Source organism: Physeter macrocephalus, chromosome 6, assembly GCF_002837175.3.
Source record: "Physeter macrocephalus isolate SW-GA chromosome 6, ASM283717v5, whole genome shotgun sequence".
Classification (NCBI taxonomy): domain Eukaryota; kingdom Metazoa; phylum Chordata; class Mammalia; order Artiodactyla; family Physeteridae; genus Physeter; species Physeter macrocephalus.
In genome coordinates, this window is record NC_041219.1 from 59,985,589 (window position 1) to 60,006,620 (window position 21,032).

General features: G+C 37.1%; 1 protein-coding gene and 1 long non-coding RNA gene across 3 annotated transcripts in view; one reads left to right on the top strand and one right to left on the bottom strand.

Moving 5' to 3' along the window:
* LOC102974795 (C-type lectin domain containing 7A) overlaps positions 1-8,082 on the bottom strand; it is an 11,294-nt gene extending 3,212 nt beyond the window's left edge. The window contains exons 1-5 of one of the 2 annotated variants that reach the window (XM_007114039.4): positions 7,980-8,082; positions 5,964-6,062; positions 4,829-4,966; positions 3,600-3,751; positions 2,108-2,226 (exon numbers count right to left, since the gene is read on the bottom strand). In XM_007114039.4, the coding sequence (XP_007114101.1) occupies positions 2,108-2,226; positions 3,600-3,751; positions 4,829-4,966; positions 5,964-6,062; positions 7,980-8,082 (611 nt within the window). The remainder of the gene's footprint in view (positions 1-2,107; positions 2,227-3,599; positions 3,752-4,828; positions 4,967-5,963; positions 6,063-7,979) is intronic. The other variant, XM_007114041.4, reaches the window with a different exon arrangement.
* Positions 1-8,761, top strand: part of LOC114486392 (uncharacterized) — a 13,394-nt gene extending 4,633 nt beyond the window's left edge. Inside the window, exons 2-3 of the long non-coding RNA XR_003680034.2 lie at positions 5,977-6,175; positions 8,587-8,761. This is a non-coding gene — a long non-coding RNA (uncharacterized lncRNA). The remainder of the gene's footprint in view (positions 1-5,976; positions 6,176-8,586) is intronic.
* Positions 8,762-21,032: the final 12,271 nt, after the last annotated feature.

A 21,032-nucleotide genomic window follows, 5' to 3' on the forward strand; every position in this document is an offset into this window, starting at 1 on the left:
GAGCCTGTGCTCCGCAACGGGAGAGGCCACAACAGTGAGAGGCCCGCGTACCGAAAGAAAAAAAAAAGAAAAGGTGGAACAATTAAAAAAAAAGTTCAAAAAAGAGGAAAGAAAGAAAAGAAAAAGTACATTGAATGAGCCTGAGCCTGCAAGATAAAACAATTCTAAACTATATGTGCCTAATAATATGGCTTCAACACATCAACAAAAATGTTTACAGAGCTGCGAGTAGAATTACAGTGGAAGATTTTATTATAATTCTCTCAGTATGGGAAGACGAAGCAAATAAAAACCAGAGAACTGCGAAATCCCTGGCGGACCAGTGGTTAGGACTCAGGGTTTTCACTGATGAGGGCCTGGGTTCAATCCCTGGTCGGGGAGCTAAGATCCTGCAAGCTGCGCTGCATGGTGTGGCCAAAGAAACAAACAAACAAAACCCAAAAACCAGAGAACTGCAATCACACTGAATATGTTCTCTGACCACAATGGAATTAAGCTAAAACCTAAAACAGAAGGATAACTATAAACACACAGATATTTCTAAATTAAGAAATACATTTCTAAGTAACTCATTGGCCAAAGAACAACTCACAATGAAAATTAGAAAGTATTTTGAACTGAATGAAAATGAAAATACACTAAAATTATAGCCTTAAATGTACATACTTGAGGAAAAAAAAGGATGAACTTCATGAGTCCACACAAGAAGTTAGAGAAAAAGTAGCAAATTCAACACAAAGAAATTGAATGGAAGGAAATAATAAAGGTGAAAAACAAAATTAATGGAAAAAAAAGAGGAAAAAAAGACACAGAGGGAGAAAGAATCAACACAGCCACAAGTTCTTTCTTTGAAAGCTACACCCAATGAGATTGATAAAAAAAGAAAAGAAAGAAGAAAGCACACACACACATATGCAAACACACATACACACACCAATAATAGAAATTGAAAAGGGGAATGTAATATCATATTCTGCAGATATTAAAGAGAAAATCAATGGCAACTGCAGTGAGGAAGACTTCAACACTTTGTGAGAGTTAATTTCATGGGTCAACTTTACTAGCCACAGCCAGATCAAACATTATTTTCGAGTGTGTCATTTGAATCAGTGAACTAGACTCAGTAAACTAGACTTCACTCCCCAATGTGGGCGGGCATCATCCAATCCATTGAGGGCCTAAATAGAACAAAAAGGCAGAAGCAGAAATTTGTTCCTTTCTTCCTGCCTCACTGTGTGAGTGGCGACATCTCATCTCATCTCACCCTCTCCTGCTCTGGCGCTGGGTTTTACGCCATTGGCTCCCCTGGTTTTAAGCCCTTCATATTTGGACTGAAGCTCATACACTACATGATGTCCTGGGTATCCAGCTTGCAGACAGCAGATTGTCGGACTTCTCAGTCTTTATAATCATGTGTGAGCTTATTCCTCATAATAAGTCTCCATATGTAAATTCTTCTTCATTGTGTGTATATTAGTGCATACACATACAATGAGGAAAAATTTATAATCATGCAAATGTGCATATGTCTAAAAGAGCTTTATAAAATGTGAAATATGGTTGCTTTTAAAATTAATAATAATAGCATGTATCGCACATTTACTATGTGCAAGATGCTGTGCTAAGTGATTTTACTTTTATCTCAAAATCCTCAGAGGTACGTACTATTTTTATTCTCATTTACAGATGCAGAAAGAGGGGTGCAGTTAGATTAAGGAATTCATCCAGTTTCACACAATCAGCGGGCCAATCATTGACTCAAGCTGAGAACTGACTTCAAAGCGCTGCTCTTAAGCACAGTTTTACACCGAGTCACAGTGATTGCTCCTTCCTGGGCAGCTTCAAACACATGACCTCCTAGTAAGAAAGCTGAGGGAGTACTTGTGTTGACAGCTCAAGATGGCCATTCAGCTCTTTGTGACTCTTAAGTCCTCCTCTCCCCTCTTGTTTTCTTTTTTGTTCCTGGCTCACTCTTTCTCTCTCCCCATCACTATGTATCTTTTTCTCTCTCTTTCTTATTATGACCAACAGATCAGATTCTTAACTGCCTGACATGCTCTCACCTCTCTGAGGAAGAGTATGAAGCTTTGTCTCTCCAGATACTTACAAGTTAGACAACAACATTGAACCATCGTCCCAGAGCCATGGTTCTTCAGTCTGACGGCGAGAAAGCCCTATCCAAAACGAATGGTCAGGTTGGGAAGACACTTGCCTAGATATAAAGTCCTGTAAGGCAACATAAATACAAATACAAGTCAAGGAGAGAGAGAGAGAGCGTGATAGACAGAGATGATAGAGATAAAGAGAAGATACAGAAACAGACTCTTGGAGATTTTGAGAAACAGAGATTGAGTCACCTTGGTGGAGGATGCACACATATACTGGCATCAACCTAGACAGAAGTGCCAATTCTTGAACGCCATTGAGTGTCTCAAAAGTCATATCTCATTTCTTCAGAGTCGTTATTGTTTAATTTTCCAATAAAGAATAGATCCTTAATGTCAACATTGCACTGCCTGCATTCAACCTACCTGACAAAATCCAAGGGTGACAAAATATCCTAGGCAATGTTCACGGATGACAGGCCACTATCTTCTCCACAATTTTTATAGAAAATATAAATTTACATAACCTTTGTCAAGAAATGCTTCTAAGAGTTAGATGACAATTTTAAAGTAGTTTAGTCCCACTGCAAGAGTTATGCATAACTATCTGGGGGTTAAAGATCATATTTGAATTGTTGACAGATATAGCACAACATAGCGGCGATCACAGGAAGGTCTAAAAGTCAGACAGACTTCCAGTCCTTTGCTCTTTTTTTAATCATACATGTACTTCCATTAATTTTTATGTGAACTATAACTGTTGGGTAAGAAAGAATAGAAACAAAAAAATTGAGAGCAGTGAAAGTAAGTATAGAAGCTATAGATTGTTTAGATTTGTAGTATAGAATGTTTCCTGACTATTAACCCCTTCTCATAGCTCATCTGAGTTCTAGCCTTCATTCAAGATGCATTGTAAGTTGCACATTTTCTGTGAAATTTTTATGTCAGTGGGGATCTCTCTCTGGATTTCTATGGCATTTGTTGCCAGTATGAGATATTTTACTTTTAATACCTGAGTTGTTTCTATTTTCTTACAAATTATTTGAGCATTGCTAAAACAAGGCTACTTTTTAAACCTCTTTGCCTTTCCTAGTATCTTGCAAGGAGTAAATGATTTTTAAATGTATATTATCATAGCTGATGTTTTTCTTGATAATTATGATAACAAGGGGAAGATTTTTCTATTTCACTCCATCACATTTACAACCTGAAATCCAAACCCACAAAAATGAGTAGTGGCCTGACTATTATAGTCAACTTGGAGTTGCGCTTAAAGGATTTATTTTAAAGTAAAATGTGTTCATATTTTAATTAATTAATTAAAAAGAGAGGTGTATATTATGCACTTTACTCACTTAATGTATGCTATTATTATAATTATGGAGAATATGTAAAATGACTTTCTTTTAGGGAAAATCATCATTACCTGGAACCTACCTCTATTTTTCTGTTCAATATAGACCACAGATAATTATAACTGAAATCTACACTTACCAACTCTTTTAAGCTGTCTATCTTCAGGAGATTAGAGCCTAGTTGAAAGCACCGTCTTTTACTTGTATCCCAGGAATCTAATGATGTGCTAAATAGATAACAGCTATTCTGATGTGTGATCCAGTTAGGGGGACAAGAGCTAGAAAGAACTCCTGGAAATAAAAGATAAATACAATGAGATTCATACTATACCAGTTCCCTCTTTCAGTGCAAGTACCATTCATCCTAAGGACACTTAATAAATAATCAATGAATTACCATTAACAGATTTCATTTTCAATTCAAACTATATGGATACAACCTTACAGAAGAGGCTACATTAAAACCCCTTATTCATTTACAATTAAAAAATGAATTGAGTGGCTATAAACAGTGTTCTAGACAGTGAACCCTCCTTTCCTTCTTGACTTGTCTTCCATTCCTTCAAAGTCAGACCAGAACTCCTTTTCTCCGTGATAACTAATAAATCAATTCAAAATCAATCACTGAGATATACAGTAATTTCATGTTAACTTCTTTTACAAGTGTGAGATCCATTTCGGAATGCAATTTTCCAAATAAGAAAAGTATAAGAGCAATCATTCACATTATAGAGTAATGTGATACAAATAGTGAGGAGGTATGTGTCCAGAGATGGAAAATTGAAGTCAAAATATTGTCATAGTCAATAATGATGCAATTAGAAATTGAAGTTTAGTGTATATAAAATTGTAATTAAATAAATGAACTTGCATGATTAAAGAAAAACAAATTTAACCAGAGTTTTCAGAAACATATCTATTAGGTTTATTTCTTTTGTAAATGTTTAATTCTTAGCAACACTTTCCCTTCTTTCCTTTTTCTGTTTTTCTTTTCTGATGTCCTATTTCCTATTTTAACTACATCATTTAAAAATGTCAATTCCCTAAGGGATGAGAACACTTTTTGTTCCTTCACATCAAATTATACAATCTCCTGTAAGCCTAAATACATAGCCTGTGATAAATTAGTTACTGATTTTTAAAAAATCCAACTAAGTTGGAGATTCAACTAAGTTCATAAAGTATTTATGATATCACTTTATATATGACAGGGGACGTATTTTACTGAGATAATACTGCTGTGGGCTTTCCTTGGATACACAATCACCGCACGTAAAAGTACTTTCTTCACCCCTTGCTCCAAACCTTAGCGCCAATAATTAACCCTTCTGAATCAAGGACTTTAATAATCTTTTAATTCTGCCTTACCTGTGGTCGTGAGAGCCTTGGTAGGAGCCACATTCTCTTCTGAAGATGAGTGTGTGGGTTGACTGTGGTTCTCTTTATTTCTTGATTGAAAGCTGTTATTCTTCAACAGGTTGTTCCCTGAACTGGGTCTCCAGAGAGCTTCATATACCAACAACAATAGTAATTACAGAAGAAAAAGTCATTTTGCTATGTTTGAGAATTAAAATCCCCAAACCCATATTTTTGTTGGCATGTAAAGGGATACATACTTGATTAGTGATAGATAATACATTGCTGATGGAGAGGTAAAGTTAGATGATAGATAGATAGAGAGGGAGATAGATAGATAGAATAGATGATAGATTAAATATATAGAAAAAAGAAATAACTTCCATGAAGAAGGTTTAATACAAAAGAGAAAAATGAAGCAAACGGAATACAGTCAATTGGTACCATGATAGATTTGAAAGAGTAATAAATCTTCTATCTTTCTTCTATTATTTAAAAATGAGAGTTCCTTGAGAACCTGCCTGGTGCCTATAACATAGAATGTACTCAATAAGCACTTGCCTATTTAAGAAATCTTTCATACAGCCTCTTTGAAGGTACAATAATACTTTATTCAATTTTGAATGCATGAGCAATAAAATCTACGGAAATTTATTCATCCTTCACAAAATAACTAGTTAGTATTTGATAAGTGCCTCAGGTATTTCCTGATATTATCCAAAGGAGTTTAGATTAAAGATCAGGTGTAAAACAATTTCCTTAACTCATGAGACAAAAAAAATAGCTTATAGTCTCTTTAGAGAATTTATTTCGTTAGGAAAATAAGCACCAATTGTACTTCCTTCTTTACCTCCGCTGGTTTGCTTTCATTAATTTATCCTAGGAATTCCATAGCTTTGAAACCAGCTATTCAAGGAGAGCATGCAGTTAAGAGTATGAGTTTTCAAGACAGATCACCCAAATTTCTAATCATGGTCCTACCAATAACTAGTTTATGACCCTAGAAATAAAATGAGAACTAATAGCGCCAATTCAATAGGGTCAATATACAGATTCAATTAGATTATGTTACGCTCTTAAAAGAGTGCCTGGAACAGTATAAATGCTTATTAAATGTCTGTTGTTAATCTCTCCCACCAATACTCACCCATGGTACACAGGACCACAGTTATCACCAGCATTACCAAGCATAAAATTCCCAAAGTCACAGCAATGGGACGCCAACGAGGGGATGTAGCACAAAATCCTGAGGCGCCATAGGGAGCAGAAATTGAATAAAGAAATTGGATGATGGATCGCAGAGCACTTCAATTCTACAATTCATCAAAATCTGATATCCAGATAAGCTACTCATCTAGGGTTAGTCTGAATTTTTCTCCACCTCTTAGCATACCTCTTCAGGTTCTGAAACTTGATAACTATGCACTCCTAATTTCACCTCCACATTGATGTCTATAGTTCTTGACACTACCAGGATTCAAGAAATCCTACCTGTTCTTAGAAGAGATAGCTTAATGTCGCAGAAATAATTCTGGTTACTAAGGGTAATCTTCCCCTTTCACTGATTTCTTGCACGTCCTTGGGCAAATTACTTCCTCTGTTTTTCCATTTCTCTTTGTGAAAAATTAGGTTAATAATGCATCAAAGGATTATTGTGGGCATTAAGTTAACATATGTAAAAGTACCTAGTTTAGGGACTACTAAGACATTATAGGTAACACAATTTGTCCACACACATCTATAAACACACACATGCCTCCCTACCTCTGGCATCATCTAGTTTTTTCACTCTTCCCCATCGGGTTGCCCAAGAAAAGAATTGCATAAGTGACCAGAGGAAAATAATTGTGCAATGGGAACGAAACGAAAGCAGAAGAGAGTAAATTCTGCTGTCAAAACCTGTGAGTAATCTCTTGATAACAGGAAACTCGCTTTATATTAATATCACCACTTAAAAACTGAGAATAAGCAATAAGAGCATGTCAGAGAATTGTCAAATAGGGGAATCATAGAGGAGATTAAATTGCTCTTTCAGTGAAGAGAGAAATCTTTTAATGCCTTTCTCCAGATTTCACCTCTTTTACGTTATGTCTAAGACTCATGTCCTGATAATGGGATCTTTTTGTCTAATACATATATATTTCTTCACTGGTATACAAAGAACTCCCTTTTGTTTAAAAAAAAAAATTCCAAATCAATCTCATTACCACACACACACACAAAAAAAAAACAGACTCAGGATTCTAAACCCTATGACTTCTGACTTCCCTTTGGCCTTTTCCATAAAATCACAAGTTGTTTTTTCCATCTTTTCATTCTTCTCATTCTTATCTCCAATATCCTGATGTTGTTCATTTACACTTCTTTGTTTCCTTGACCTCCATTCTGCAATTTACTCTTTTCTGTCAAATAAACAAGTCACTCCTATTGAAATTCTTTCAGCTTTGCATTTCATCACACTTATTACCAGCTCCTTATTTTTGAAGTGTCTGTCCCTATAGAACAGAGAAATTGTTATAATAATAATAATAATAATTTATTATTTATTATTATTTATAATAATAATGATTATATTATATTATAATTATATATAATTATATAATTATAATATATAATTATATTATAAATTATAATAATTTATAAATATTTATTATTATTTATAATAATAAATTATCATAATTTATTTAATAAATTATTGTTATAATATAATAAATTATTATCATCATCATTAACTTAAATACAGTTGACCCTTGAACAACACAGGGATTAGGGGCACTGCCCCTCCCCATAGTCAAAAATCCCCATATAACTTAGAGTTGGCCCTCTGTATCTCAGTTCTTCCATATCCACAGTTTGGAATCCATGGATTCAACCAACAGCAGATCGTGTAGTACTGTAGTATTTACTTTTGAAAAGCATCCATGTATAAGTGGACCTGTGCCGTTCAAACCCGTGTTGTTCAAGGGTCAACTGTACTAATGATTAGTCACTGAATGGTTACCAAAAGTCTTAGTGCACATTCAAATTATCTTCAGTGACTTCTGAAAACCTTTTACAATATATGAATAAAAGCCCAACAAATCGCAAGTCTCTCCAATTTTTTCCACTTCCAGTTTTAGTTGATGAGAATGTAAATGTTGAAGTCAGAAAGAAAAATATATACCTTTCTCTGAGACGACAGATTTCCTGATGATATTGCAAGAGGTGAAGTCTAATTGAGTATATCCATCTTCATCCAAATTTTCTATGGAAGAATGGTATTGCATTGTTCTATTGAGTTCCTGAGTTGCCTCAGCGGAGGAGAGCTCTTTCTTTTCTTTTCCAAAAACAACTGCCTGTGGGCAAAAGAGGACCTATGAGTCAAGTCATGTGGGGGAGGCATTTACTAGGCTTTAACAAGTTGAGCTTAAGCAGTCCAACCAGATACCCCAAAGCAGGAAATGAAAAATATGTTGTGGTAATTTCCCATTGGTACCTTTAGATCTTGTTTCTGAGACTGATGATTCTTAAGAAAATTGTAAGGTAGCACAATAGATAGATCTTTGATTCAGATCAAACAAAAGAAAAATGAAACCATTAATGTCTTATGCTGCTTTCATTATTCTCACAACCGAACTGGACATCATTAATTGGCTTGGCCTATGTAAACTTAAAACAATTTTGGTCCCTTGAGTTCACCAATACTTTGTTACAACTGTTCATTCATTCATTTATTCATGTACTGCTCTTTCAGTAAACATGTATCAAATGCCCATCTTTTCAATTGACAGGAGGTGGGGATAAAAGGATAAATGATACCTGTGAAGAAGCTCATTGAGTAAAGGAGGAAACCCACAGATAGGTTCATGAAGGATACCATAATGAGGTACATTGTTGTAACAACAGAGAGAGGAAACAAATCTCTTTGGGGCTTGTCAGAGATTTACAATACAAAGTAGAAAATTATTTATTCAACAATGACTTATGAGGTAAGTACTATCCATTGCACATGTTTTCTCATACAATCTCAGTTTTCCAACAAGTCTATGAGATAGGCACTCTTAGTCCTATTTTCTTTTTTAAATATGGTTGATTTAGAATGTTGTGTTAGTTTCTGGTGTACAGCAAATTAATTCAGATATATATTTTTCATATTCTTTTCCTTATGGTTTATTACAAGATATTGAATACAGTTCCCTGTGCTAGACTGTAGGACCTTGTTCTTTAGTCCTATTTTCAAATGACAAAACTGAGACATAGAAATTTTACTCCCTTGCTCAGTTTTAAGAAACTAATAAAAATATTGAAGCAAGCAATCAAACCAAAGTCCACTCTTACTGCAAAACTCATGATCTTTTCTGTTATGCTACCCTGCCCCTTTCACCATTCTGTACACTTATTTTGCAAGTAACAGCTTATGGAGAATTCTGGAACTGAAATACTATTTTAAATGCTTAATGTTTCCTCTTTGCCAATTTCCACAGTAATATCCAAGTTAATGAGATATGGAAAAACATTTATCATTGCTAGAAACTAGAGAGGTACGCATCTGTTCACAAGACTTCAAAGCAAGCAGAATGGAAGAGACAACTGGCTGTTGTCAAATATAAAACCAGACACTCATTAAATGTAAGTTGATACAGTCTCTATGGAGAACAGTATGGAGGTTCCTTAAAAAACTGAAAAGAGAACTACCATATCACCCAGCAATGCCACTATTGGGCATACACCCTGAGAAAACCATAAATCAAAAAGAGTCGTGTACCACAATGTTCACTGCAGCTCTATTTACAATGGCCAGGACATGGAAACAACCTAAATGTCCATCGACAGATGAATGGATAAAGAAAATGTGGCACATATACAATGGAATATTACTCAGCCATAAAAAGAGACGAAATTGAGTTATTTGTAGTGAGATGGATGGACCTAGAGTCTGTCCTACAGAGTGAAGTAAGTCAGAAAGAGAAAAACAAATACCATATGCTAACACATATATATGGAATCTAAAAAAAAAAAAGGGTTCTGAAGAACCTAGGGGCAGTATAGAAATAAAGATGCAGACATAGAGAATGGACTTGAGGACACGGGGAGGGGGAAGGGTAAGCTGGGACAAAGTGAGAGAGTAGCATGGACTTCTACCAAATGTAAAATAGATAGCTAGTGGAAGCAGCTGCATAGCACAGGGAGATCAGCTCGGTGCTTTGTGACCACCTAGAGGGGTGGGATAGGGAGGATGGAAGGGAGACGCAAGGTGGAGGGGATATGGGGATATATGTATACATATGCTGATTCACTTTGTTATACAGCAGCAACTAACACAGCATTGTAAAGCAACTATACTCCAATAAAGATGTTAAAAAAATTTAAAAAGCGGTGAGGACAGATTTCCTTCAGTAATATGATTACAACAGAGAAGAGGGCCCAGCATAAACTGAACTCAACTTCCCCAAAACAAAAGACTAGTCACTTTTTAAAGACTGGGCTGTGCTAAGGGAAAGGCACTGAGTGGTATTAAGAGGGTTAATCCATGTGACTAGACCATGCGGATTTGTTCATTGGTGCTTCTCCGGAAGGAAAACAAGCTTCTTCATCCTTTGAAAGGAGACAGTGTTGCGTATTGAAGCAAGGTTGTGCCCCAGTGAAGCTAGGGCCCTACCCTCCCATGGGGACTGGGAGAGGGCAGGTTATCTCCCCAACTAATTCCCTGAGTGTTTGCTGTCAGAGGTGGCTCTCAGGACCCTGAGGAAAGTTTTAGGTGGTAGCTTTACACCTCAAAGGGCAGAGAGAGGATTTTATTTTTTTTAATTTAATTTATTTTTTTGTGTATGTGTTTTTTTTTTTAACATCTTTATTGGAGTGTAATTGCTTTACAGTGGTGTGTTAGTTTCTGCTGTATAACAAAGTGAATCAACTATACATACACATATATCCCCATATGCCCTCCCTCTTGTGTCTCCCTCCCACCCTCCCTATCCCACCCATCAAGGTGGTCCCAAAGCACCGAGCTGATCTCCCTGAACGATGCAGCTTCTTCCCACTAGCTATCGGTTTTACATTTACTAGTGTATATATGTCCATGCCACTCTCTCACGAACAAACAGTAAATTCTCCTGGCAGCAATGAACTTTCTCAGGCAGGCATTTTAAAGGGATCTGTGGGGGCTTCCCTGGTGGCGCAGTGGTTGAGAGTCCGCCTGCCGATGCAGGGGACGCGGGTGCGTGCCCCGGTCCGGGAGGATCCCACATGCCGCGGAGCGGCTGGGCCCGTGAGCCGTGGCCGCTGAGCCTGCGCGTCCGGAGCCTCTGCTCCGCGAAGGGAGAGGCCGCAACAGTGAGAGGCCCACGTACCGCAAAAAAAAAAAAAAGGGATCTGGGATCATTCCAGGACACGGCCTTAAACTACTAGAAGCCATGTTAGAGTTTGTCAAATGTCTTAGTGCAAAGGTTTGGATGGAGTTGTTCTGTTCCAAGAGTTCTACAGTTCTCATTAATACATATCAAAATGGAAGAGAGGTCAGTGGAAAAAAATAAAATTCACCCTCTTACCTAGCCTGCCACAAAAGTTTTACTAACTTTTCACAGACACAAAATAGTGGTGTGGATCTAATCTCGACCTCCATCACACATCCAGTTCGATAATGCAACCCTTGGGAAAGCAGAGGAGAGCTGGAAAGCAAGGGATTTTTTTCTCAGAGTGAATAAATTGGCTTAAGGAAGAAAGGTCAGTCAACTAAGTAGAACTAGAGAAGAAGAATGGGGGGAGCACCTTCTAGGCAGTAATAAAAAGCTTTTTACTATTGATTCAGACCCCCCACGCACAATGGGAGAATCTTTATGTAATAACTTTTATTTTCTTTGACTGCCGTCCTCTATTTAATCACAATCCTAGAAAAACAACTGACTCTCTTAAGTTGTCAAAGAAAATTTTCAGTGAATGTAAACTTTAGCCTTCTCTTTTGTCCAGGACTAAAACAATTAAACAGTGATTACACAAATCATTGACAAACTAGGAAAAATAATCCCTCAGCATTTTAAAAGGCAGGAGGGGGGATTCCCTGGTGGTCCAGTGGTTAGGACTCAGCACTTTCACTGCAGGAGCTGGGTTCGATCCCTGGTCGGAGAACTAAGATCCCGCAAGCGAGCCTCGAGGTGCAGCAAATTAAAAAAAAAAAAAAAGACGGCAGGAGTGGGTGGGGAAAGACAGTTTGCATATTCTGAGAAAAAATACCCCTGGTTAAACAGTAATGTAAGAAACAGGTGAAAAACAAACCAATCTAACCAACCAAACAACAAACAAAACCCAGCAAATAACAACTAATTCACATTCTCAGTGAGATTTAATGAAAAATTGCATTTATACAGCAAGTTTTTTCTTCAAAGAAAAATGAGAAATCTGAGAAAAGTTCTTAGAAGTGAAAACACATTTTAAAACTTTGGGCAGCAAAAGCTATTTTCAGGGAATATTTTATCACTGACATTGTTAGTATTGCTGGTACACGGTGATTATAAAAAGCAAACTGACTTCTAGTAAAAATTATTATTTTAATTCTCTACAGACAATTCACCACCCCCTTATTGCCAGCTGAACACTCATTGGTTTTATCTTCTCTGTCCTATAAGGATCTAAATAATCTGATGCCTATCTTTCTTATTCTTATATATATAAATTTATTTATTTTATTTTTGGCTGCGGTCTTAGTTGCTGCGTGCAGGCTTTCTCTAGTTGCGCTGAACGGGGGCTACTCTTCGTTGCGGTGTGCGGGCTTCTCATTGCGGTGGCTTCACTTCTTGCAGAGCACAGGCTCTAGGCATGCAGGCTTCAGTCGTTGTGGCACGAGGGCTTAGCTGCTCCGCGGCACGTGGGAACTTCCCGTACCAGGTCTCGAACCCGTGTCCCCTGCACTGGCAGGCGGATTCTTAACCACTGCACCACCAAGGAAGTGGTGATGCCTGCCTATCTTTCTAACTTAATTTCCTAGCCATCTCTCCTTCACTGTCCATGGTCTTGAAACACTGGCCTTCTTTTATTTTTTTTTAATTTAAGTATAGTTGATTTACAATATTGTATTAGTTTCAGGTGTACAGCAAAATGATTTGAATATATTTATACATATACATATGCGTATATTTATATGTCTATATTCATATTTTTGTGTTCTCAATAGTGGCTTGCCTTTACTTTTTTTAATTAATTTTTTTATAGTAGGTCCTTACTGGCTATCTATTTTAAATATTGCAGTGTGTACACGTCAATCCCAAACTCCCAATCTATCCCTCCCCACTACCCTTCCCTGCTAGTAACCATAAGTTCATTCTCTGTTTCTGTTTTGTAAATAAGTTCATTTATACCATTTTTTTTAGATTCCACATATAAGCGATGTCATATGATATTTATCTTTTTCTGTCTGACTTATTTCACTTAGTATGATAATTTTCAGGTCCGTCCATGTTGCTGCAAATGGCATTATTTCATTTTTTTAATGACTGAATAATATTCCATTTTATATATATATATATATATATATATACCACATCTTCTTTATCTATTCATATGTTGATGGACGTTTGGGTTGTTTCCATGTCTTGGCTATTGTAAAGAGTGCTGCAATGAACATTGGGGTACATGTATCCTTTCGAAACATGTTTTTCTCTGAATAAATGCCCAAGAGTGGGATTTCTGAATCATATAATAGCTCTATTTTTAGTTTTTTTTAAGGAACCTCCATCCAGTTCTCTATAGTGTCTGTACCAATTTACATTCCCACCAACAGTGCAAGAGGGTTCCCTTTTCTCCACACCCTCTGCAGCATGTATTGTCTGTAGATCTTTTGGTGATGGCCATTCTGACTGGTGTGAGGTGATATCTCATTGTAGTTTTGATTTGCATTTCTCTAATAATTAGTGATGTTGAGCATTTTTCATGTGCCTCTTGGCCATCTGTATGTCTTCTTTGGAGAAATATTTAAGTCTTCTGCCCCTTTTTTTGATTGGGTTGTTTGTTTTTTGGATATTGAGCTGCATGAGCTGTTTGTAATAATTTTGGAAATTAATCCCTTGTTGGTCGCATCATTTGCGAATAGTTTCTGTGGGTTGTCTTTTCGTTTTGTCTGTGGTTTCCTTTGCAGTGCAAAAGCTTTTAAGTTTTATCAGGTCCCATTTGTTTATTTTTGTTTTTATTTCCATTACTCTGGGAGATGGATAGAAAAAGATATTGCTGCGATTTATGTCAAAGTGTGTTCTGCCTATGTTTTCCTCTAAGTTTTATACAGCAAAATGATTTGGATACATATATATGTATATACGTGTGTGTGTGTCTATATTTTTTTTTATTCTTTTCCATTATAGTTTATTACAAGATATTGAATATAGTTCCTGTGCTCTACAGTAACTCCTTGCTGTTTATCATCTATTTTATATATGGTAGTGTGCATCTGTTAATCTCATAGTACGAATTTATCCCTCCCCCCCTTCCCTTTTGGTAACCATAAGTTTATTTTCTATGTCTGTGAGTCTATTTCTGCTTCGTAAATAAGTTAATTTGTACTATTTTTTAGATTCCACATATAAGTTATATCATGTAATATTCTTTTGGATCACACAAACACATCAAGTTGTTCCTGTCTCATGAATTTTGCGCTTATACTTTGGCTAATATGCTTTGCCTTGAGAACTTTGCGTGGTGGGGTTTTTCTTGATCATTTGTTCTTAGTTCAAATATCACTCTTTCTGGTAGGTCTTCGCTGATCATTCAGTCTGATGCAGAATATGACCACAGCATCTGTGCTTCACACTGAATCACATCAGACAGCTTTTCTTTTTCTCTTTGAAGTACTTCACACTATTGGAATACATCTCATCTGTGTGTAGTTAGACTCGCCATGTCTCCATGTTTGTAAGCCCCATGAGTTAGGAACCTTGCTTGTTCATTCCTTGCTCATTCACATATATATCCCAAGAACCTAGACTAGTTTCTGATTCATTGTAGGTTATCCGTAAATATATGTATAAAAGATTATGAGAAGTAAGCAAAAATACTTTAAAAATAATAATACATGTACAATATATATATAAGTGCCTACCTATATTATAGCCTAAAATTACCTAATGCTATTGTCTGGTTCAGCTTATAAACTCCAAAAGGACAAGCATTCTGTCTCTATAGGTATTCTTGCTTATAAACTCCAAAAGGACAAGCATTCTGTCTCTATAGGTATTCTTGCTTATAAACTCCAAAAGGACAAGCATTCTGTCTCTATAGGTATTCTTGCTTACAAACTCCAAAAGGACAAGCATTCTGTCTCTATAGGTATTCTATGTCCAATGTCTAGACCAGTGTCTTAATGGTCCTGTCCATTGGGGGAAATAGGCAAGAACACTAACAATTATACTACTTATGAACTAAGAGCTAAACTGTTGGTAATTCCAATTTCTAGTCCCAAGTCACAACCAAGTTGTCTTTATTTTTTTTATTTTTATTTTTTTTTTGCGGTACGCGGGCCTCTTACTGTTTTAGCTTCTCCCGTTGCGGAGCACAGGCTCCGGACGCGCAGGCCCAGCGGCCATGGCTCACGGGCCCAGCCGCTCCGCGGCATGTGGGATCTTCCCGGACCGGGGCACGAACCCGTGTCCCCTGCATCGGCAGGCGGACTCTCAACCACTGCGCCACCAGGGAAGCCCCCAAGTTGTCTTTAAATTGACTGTGGAGAGCAGGGGAAAACAAAGACTGGTGGGTGTTACTTTCAAGTGGGAGGTATTTTTTGTATATATGTTTGTTTGTTTGTTTTAGGTTAGCTGTGGCATTGTCCCTGTTTTCTCCACCCACTGTGGCTCTTCTTTCTCCATTGCATTTGCTTTTGTTACTGTATTGGCCAGTCATGTTTTGGTCAAATACTTTGGCTATCTTTTCTTTTCTTTCCTGTACCTCTAAACTCTTTATCATCTTTAATAGGAAGAAAAATATAGCAAAATGTGATGCAGTACAAGCCAAACAGGAAAGTGTCTAGACTGTCCCAGTATCAATACAACCAGAGCATCCCTGATTTTACTTGTTTTATATCTGGGAATTTAGTACATAATTTTATTGAACCCATAAAATATTTGGAAGCTATTCACCTGGTATATTCTATTCATTTATTTTTAAAAGTGGAAACAACCTGAGATAAGGCAATTGAATTGCAGAGGGGGAAAAAAATCTCCAAGTTATTGGCAGAACTTCTAAGTTGAAAGTCCACATTCTAGCTAATGAATGAACCATGTCCCTCCTGATTCTGTCACTGGATTAACTGAGTGACTTTAGATGTATTGTTTCATTTCCTCTGCTTGTTTCCTCACCAGCAAAACGATGATGGGTCTTTAAGCCCAGCTAGTATCCTTGGATGGTGAATAAGAAAGATACAGGGTAACTAAAAAAAGAAAACGGAGTCCCTGTGGGGTGTGATCTGAGCTGAGTCAATACGAATTCATTAAAAAGATTTAGCAAAATCAGGCAGAAGTGAATGAGGTGATGGCGCCATCTGCTGCTTTATATTATGAATTTCAAGGCAAATTAGAGGAAGTTAATCTGTTTTATTCACTTGTGAGTAAAACTGAAGCATTTCTGCAGGGTGGACCTGACTCATAATAAAAACGTGACTTTCACTCTGCTTAAAGGCATCTGTATTACTTTATTCCTAAGACATTGTAGTTGTTGGGAGTTATTCTATTGTGAGCAGCTGTTGGATTCCTTCAATAATAACCACATATGTTTATTTTACTTTTAATTTTCAGTGTCTGCCAATGTGTCATAAGTTCCTGGAGAGCAGGAAACTTGTCTTGTTCACTACAAATTCCCAGCATCTAGAGTAGCGCTTCACATATTAAATGAATCAATAAAATTGTACATATGTAGCTATTTTTAATTTGTTTGTTTTCTTCCTACACACTAGACTGTAAGGACCCTAAGGATAGGCTCTCTGTATGTTAATTACTGTCTACTATGTTAGGACTAAAGAAAGAAAGCATCTGAGTGAGAGTTGTTAAATAAGTGATTATGTAACCCCCAAAAAGTGAGAAAAATTTCTAATCCACATCTCTGTCACAGCAAATTAGAAAAACTTGGAGAAAGCAAAATATCCTGATACTGTTATTTTGATATTTAGGTTACTGAGGTTTATAAGCAGCTGTTTTAAAATTATATATTTGGCATCCTACTTCATTTCCAATATATAACCCACGTGCTTAATAAGATGGGCATAATATTGAGAAAAAGTTGTCTATTTAATTTTTTTTTAATGTTTGGGGTCTGTTGTAAATAAGTAAAAGACTTAGTGCTATAGAAGCATATCCCAGAAAAGAGCTTAGCAAACACATATATGTTTATGAATATATTCAGGTTCCGGCTATCTGTCTTATAGGATGCTTTACTAAGCTTAAATTATGTATATTCTCTACGAGTAGAATTATAAATCATCTGTCAGCTGTGCTCTTAATGGGGTAAAGAACTAGGGAAGAGCTGAGGCATGTGGCTCTTCACTGGAGTATAATGTGGACCACTAAGTTTAAAGGGTTCTACAAACGGCCAATTTAATAATTTTCAAAGCCACTGATATTTCCTTATGGTTCAGGTACAAGTCAAATACCTAATACTCCTACTTAAAATTCTATGTTTTCGCAGCTGTGCAAATCCTCAGGACCATGTACTTCTCTCTCATTTTTAAAATTTGCTCCCAGGAAATGAGTAGTTCATTAACTTTCTGGTTCATGGCATCCTTCATGGGTTAATACCTAGCACATCACTGGGATGAGAATGACTGATCATGGAGGGGATTTTAGAAGTAACTATAGGTGCAAAGAGGTACATTTGGAGACATTAAGGTATAAAGATCAGATATTTTAAATGTGCTCATTTTACTTGCTAAGATTTAAAAACTTGAACAATAGATGCTGGAAAGCATACCTATTCTGCTCATCTTTCCAAATCAGAACAGCCTAACTCTGTGGAATACTCTAAGATAATTCAGTATTTTAAATAATATTCACTTATATACCATCTCTTCTATAATAGAATACCATCTATTCTCATTGACCCAAATGCCCTGCAAGCCCTAATAAACTCAGAAAATCTCCACAAAGAAGAAACTGAAGAAATGCTGAACAATACTCTTTACGGTTCACGAAAAAAGAGGCAAGTCAGGAGGTATTCCACAGGACATTATTTCAACAACAACAACAGCAAAAAAGAATCCTAAGCAATGCTTATAAACACCATTAAACCTAAGTTAAGGAGCTATTTGGTCAATTTGCTGTATGAGATTAAGAACCTACTACCAGAACCAGAAGCACTTGTAGGACACTATAAATACAAGGAAAAAATGAACTAATAGAATAGTTAACATTTCTTGAACTCTAACCAAATCCTAGGCACTACATGAATTATTATATAAACATTATCCCATTAAATCCTCATATATCTATGACCTACTAGAAATAAAATTAAGATCTATGAGCTACTAGTGTTACTCCTATCTTTCAGTTAAGGTAATCAAGCTAATAAAGATGTTGAGTAACTTTCCTTAGATAACAGAGATGTAAAAAACTGGGATTTGAACTCAGTCCAAATTCAGAGTTCATTCCCTTAATGAGAAATAAACATGGCCTAAACAGTAAGTAATTTACATCAGGGGTCAGCAAACTCTTTCAGCAAGGGATGAGAGAATAAATATTTCAAACTCTGTGGGTCACTTACAGTCTCTTCTGCATATTTGTTTTAATAACGATTTTAAAATGTAGAAACCAGTCTTAGCTTTCAGGGCATACATAAATAGACTGCAGGCCAAGGCTGTAGTTGTAGCCCTCGTTTAAATAGTTAACAAGCAAGGATAAGAATATTTATGTCTTTGGGATCAAGAAGCAGTCTATAAACTGAGAGATATATCCCCAAGATAGATCAGATTAAGGCAGTTTCCTCCAAATCTAAGGCTTAGGAAGACAAGTTGCCAACGTCTGGGAGAACTGGAGACAGAAATAGTAAAAGTGACTGAACAATGACTCATTGGCACTGTCAGCTTGGCTAAAGAAGATAGCTCTGTTATCAACTTTGAAATTTCTATACCAGACAGAGGCAAGAAATTCATCTTCCAATCTGGACTAGATTTTTTTTTTTTTGCAGGGATCCTTTCAGCCTAACATGTTTTTGTTCAGAGATATCAGTAGTTCCAACAGAAAGAGAAACTAAAGTCCCTAATTACAAAATCCTTTTCTTGGACGTTTGCTCAAAGCCAAACGGAGTCATAAGGACCGTGCCACCTACAAATTGGCTCTGGCCGTCTACCTCTACAAGGTTTACATCTTGAGCCGCTGCAGCTGCTGGCCTTCAACGCCCCTGAAAGGAGTTCAGGGTGGAGATCAGGAATGAGGCCCTCTGTGCTCTGGGAAAAATGGGCAGAACAGGTTTTTAGATAGTTAGATATTTTCAGGAGAAAATTTTATGAGCCCAATTCTTGCGTCTCCTCGTACCTAGAAAAGCACTAAAATCATCCATGGTGACAGCTGCTCCCCGGGACTAGTAGCCACCCTCTGCCAAAACGTGTGCTTGACTGCACGTACCCCCTTCACTAAAATCATATATAACACTGACCTTCCCCCCTACTTTTTGGGGGGCACTTTCTCAGAGCTCTCTGAAATGCCGTCCCCTGGGCTATAGTCCTCATTTTGCCCCAAATAAAACTTAACTCACAACACTCACGTTCTGCAGTTTTTTTTTCAGTCAACAGCTGGATTTACCTTCCAACCTGACAGATACAAACAAACAAAAACAGACAAAATGCACGAATCAGCAGTTTTCAACTTGTGGAGTTTGCAGGCCACACACAGGGAAGGGGAGCTGAGGAGATTACTCGAGAACCCCTGAATTGAGACAGACAAAGGCAGCACGAGTTCAGGCGAGTGTACGAGAGAGGAGAGCTGCACAGAGACAGAGAACCCCAGAGACCTGCAGAGAATCTGCTACAGATCAGAGCAGGAGTGCGAGGGAGTAACCAGAGGGTTTGGAGAAAGAACCATCAAAAATAAACAAAGGGCGGGCTTCCCTGGTGGCGCAGTGGTTGGGAGTCCGCCTGCCGATGCAGGGGACGCGGGTTCGCGCCCCGGTCCGGGAGGATCCCACGTGCCGCGGAGCGGCTGGGCTCGTGAGCCGTGGCCGCTGAGCCTGCGCGTCCGGAGCCTGTGCTCCATGGTGGGAGGGGCCGCGGCAGTGAGAGGCTCGCGTACCGCAAAATAAACAAACAAATAAATAAATAAAATAAACAAAGGGGTTTTGTTTCCAGTCAAGTTCCTATTTTTACTTATTAATTCTAATAATTTGTAGATCTGGGGGGATTTTCCAAGCACTTAATGATATCATCTGCAAGTGATGACAGTCTTATTTCTTCATTTCCAATCTTAATATCTTTTAATTCTTTGTCTTATCTTATTTCATGGCCTATAGCAACTTGACTGGATACAAAACCCCATATTCAAATATATGTTGTATTCCTATATAGCAACAAAAATAGACAATTTTTTGTCATTTACAATAGCAAGAAAACTATCAATAGCCTAATAATAAATACAATAACAAATGTAATAAAAATCTGCAAGAGTGTTATATTAAAAGCTCCAAATTACTGTGCAGAGAATTTTTAATAATATCTAAATTAATGGAAAGATATATCATTAACAAAATAAAATAAACGAAGGAAATAATGCCCAGGTTCATGTGGGGCAGGAAACAGTGCCCTTTCCCAACAGCAAGACTGGACAAGATCATAGCTCATTGAGTAGTGGGTGGGATACTCAGAAAATATTTCCTTCATAATGGAGAATCGTTAACCCCAGACTGAGAACTTCTTTTGGTGCTGCCTGATAATCATAAAAGCTATGCTTAGGAGCGTCACACTGTTTCTATGTAACTTAAATTGTTCTCACAATAAAACTCAGGAATATTTAGAGGAGCAAAAAATATCTAGCATCGACCTGATATAATATTGTAAGTCAATCATACAGTAGATCATTGAACGAGATGGGTTTGAAACGCATGGATCCACAAATAAGTGGATTTTTATCACTAAATCCATACTACAGTACTACACAATCCACATTTGGAAAGGAGGTACAGAGGGCTGACTGCAAAGTTATACATAGATTTTCCGCCTCATGAAGGGGCTGGTGCCCCTAGCCCCCGCATCGTTCAAGGGTTAACTGTACTCCAATTAAAAAAT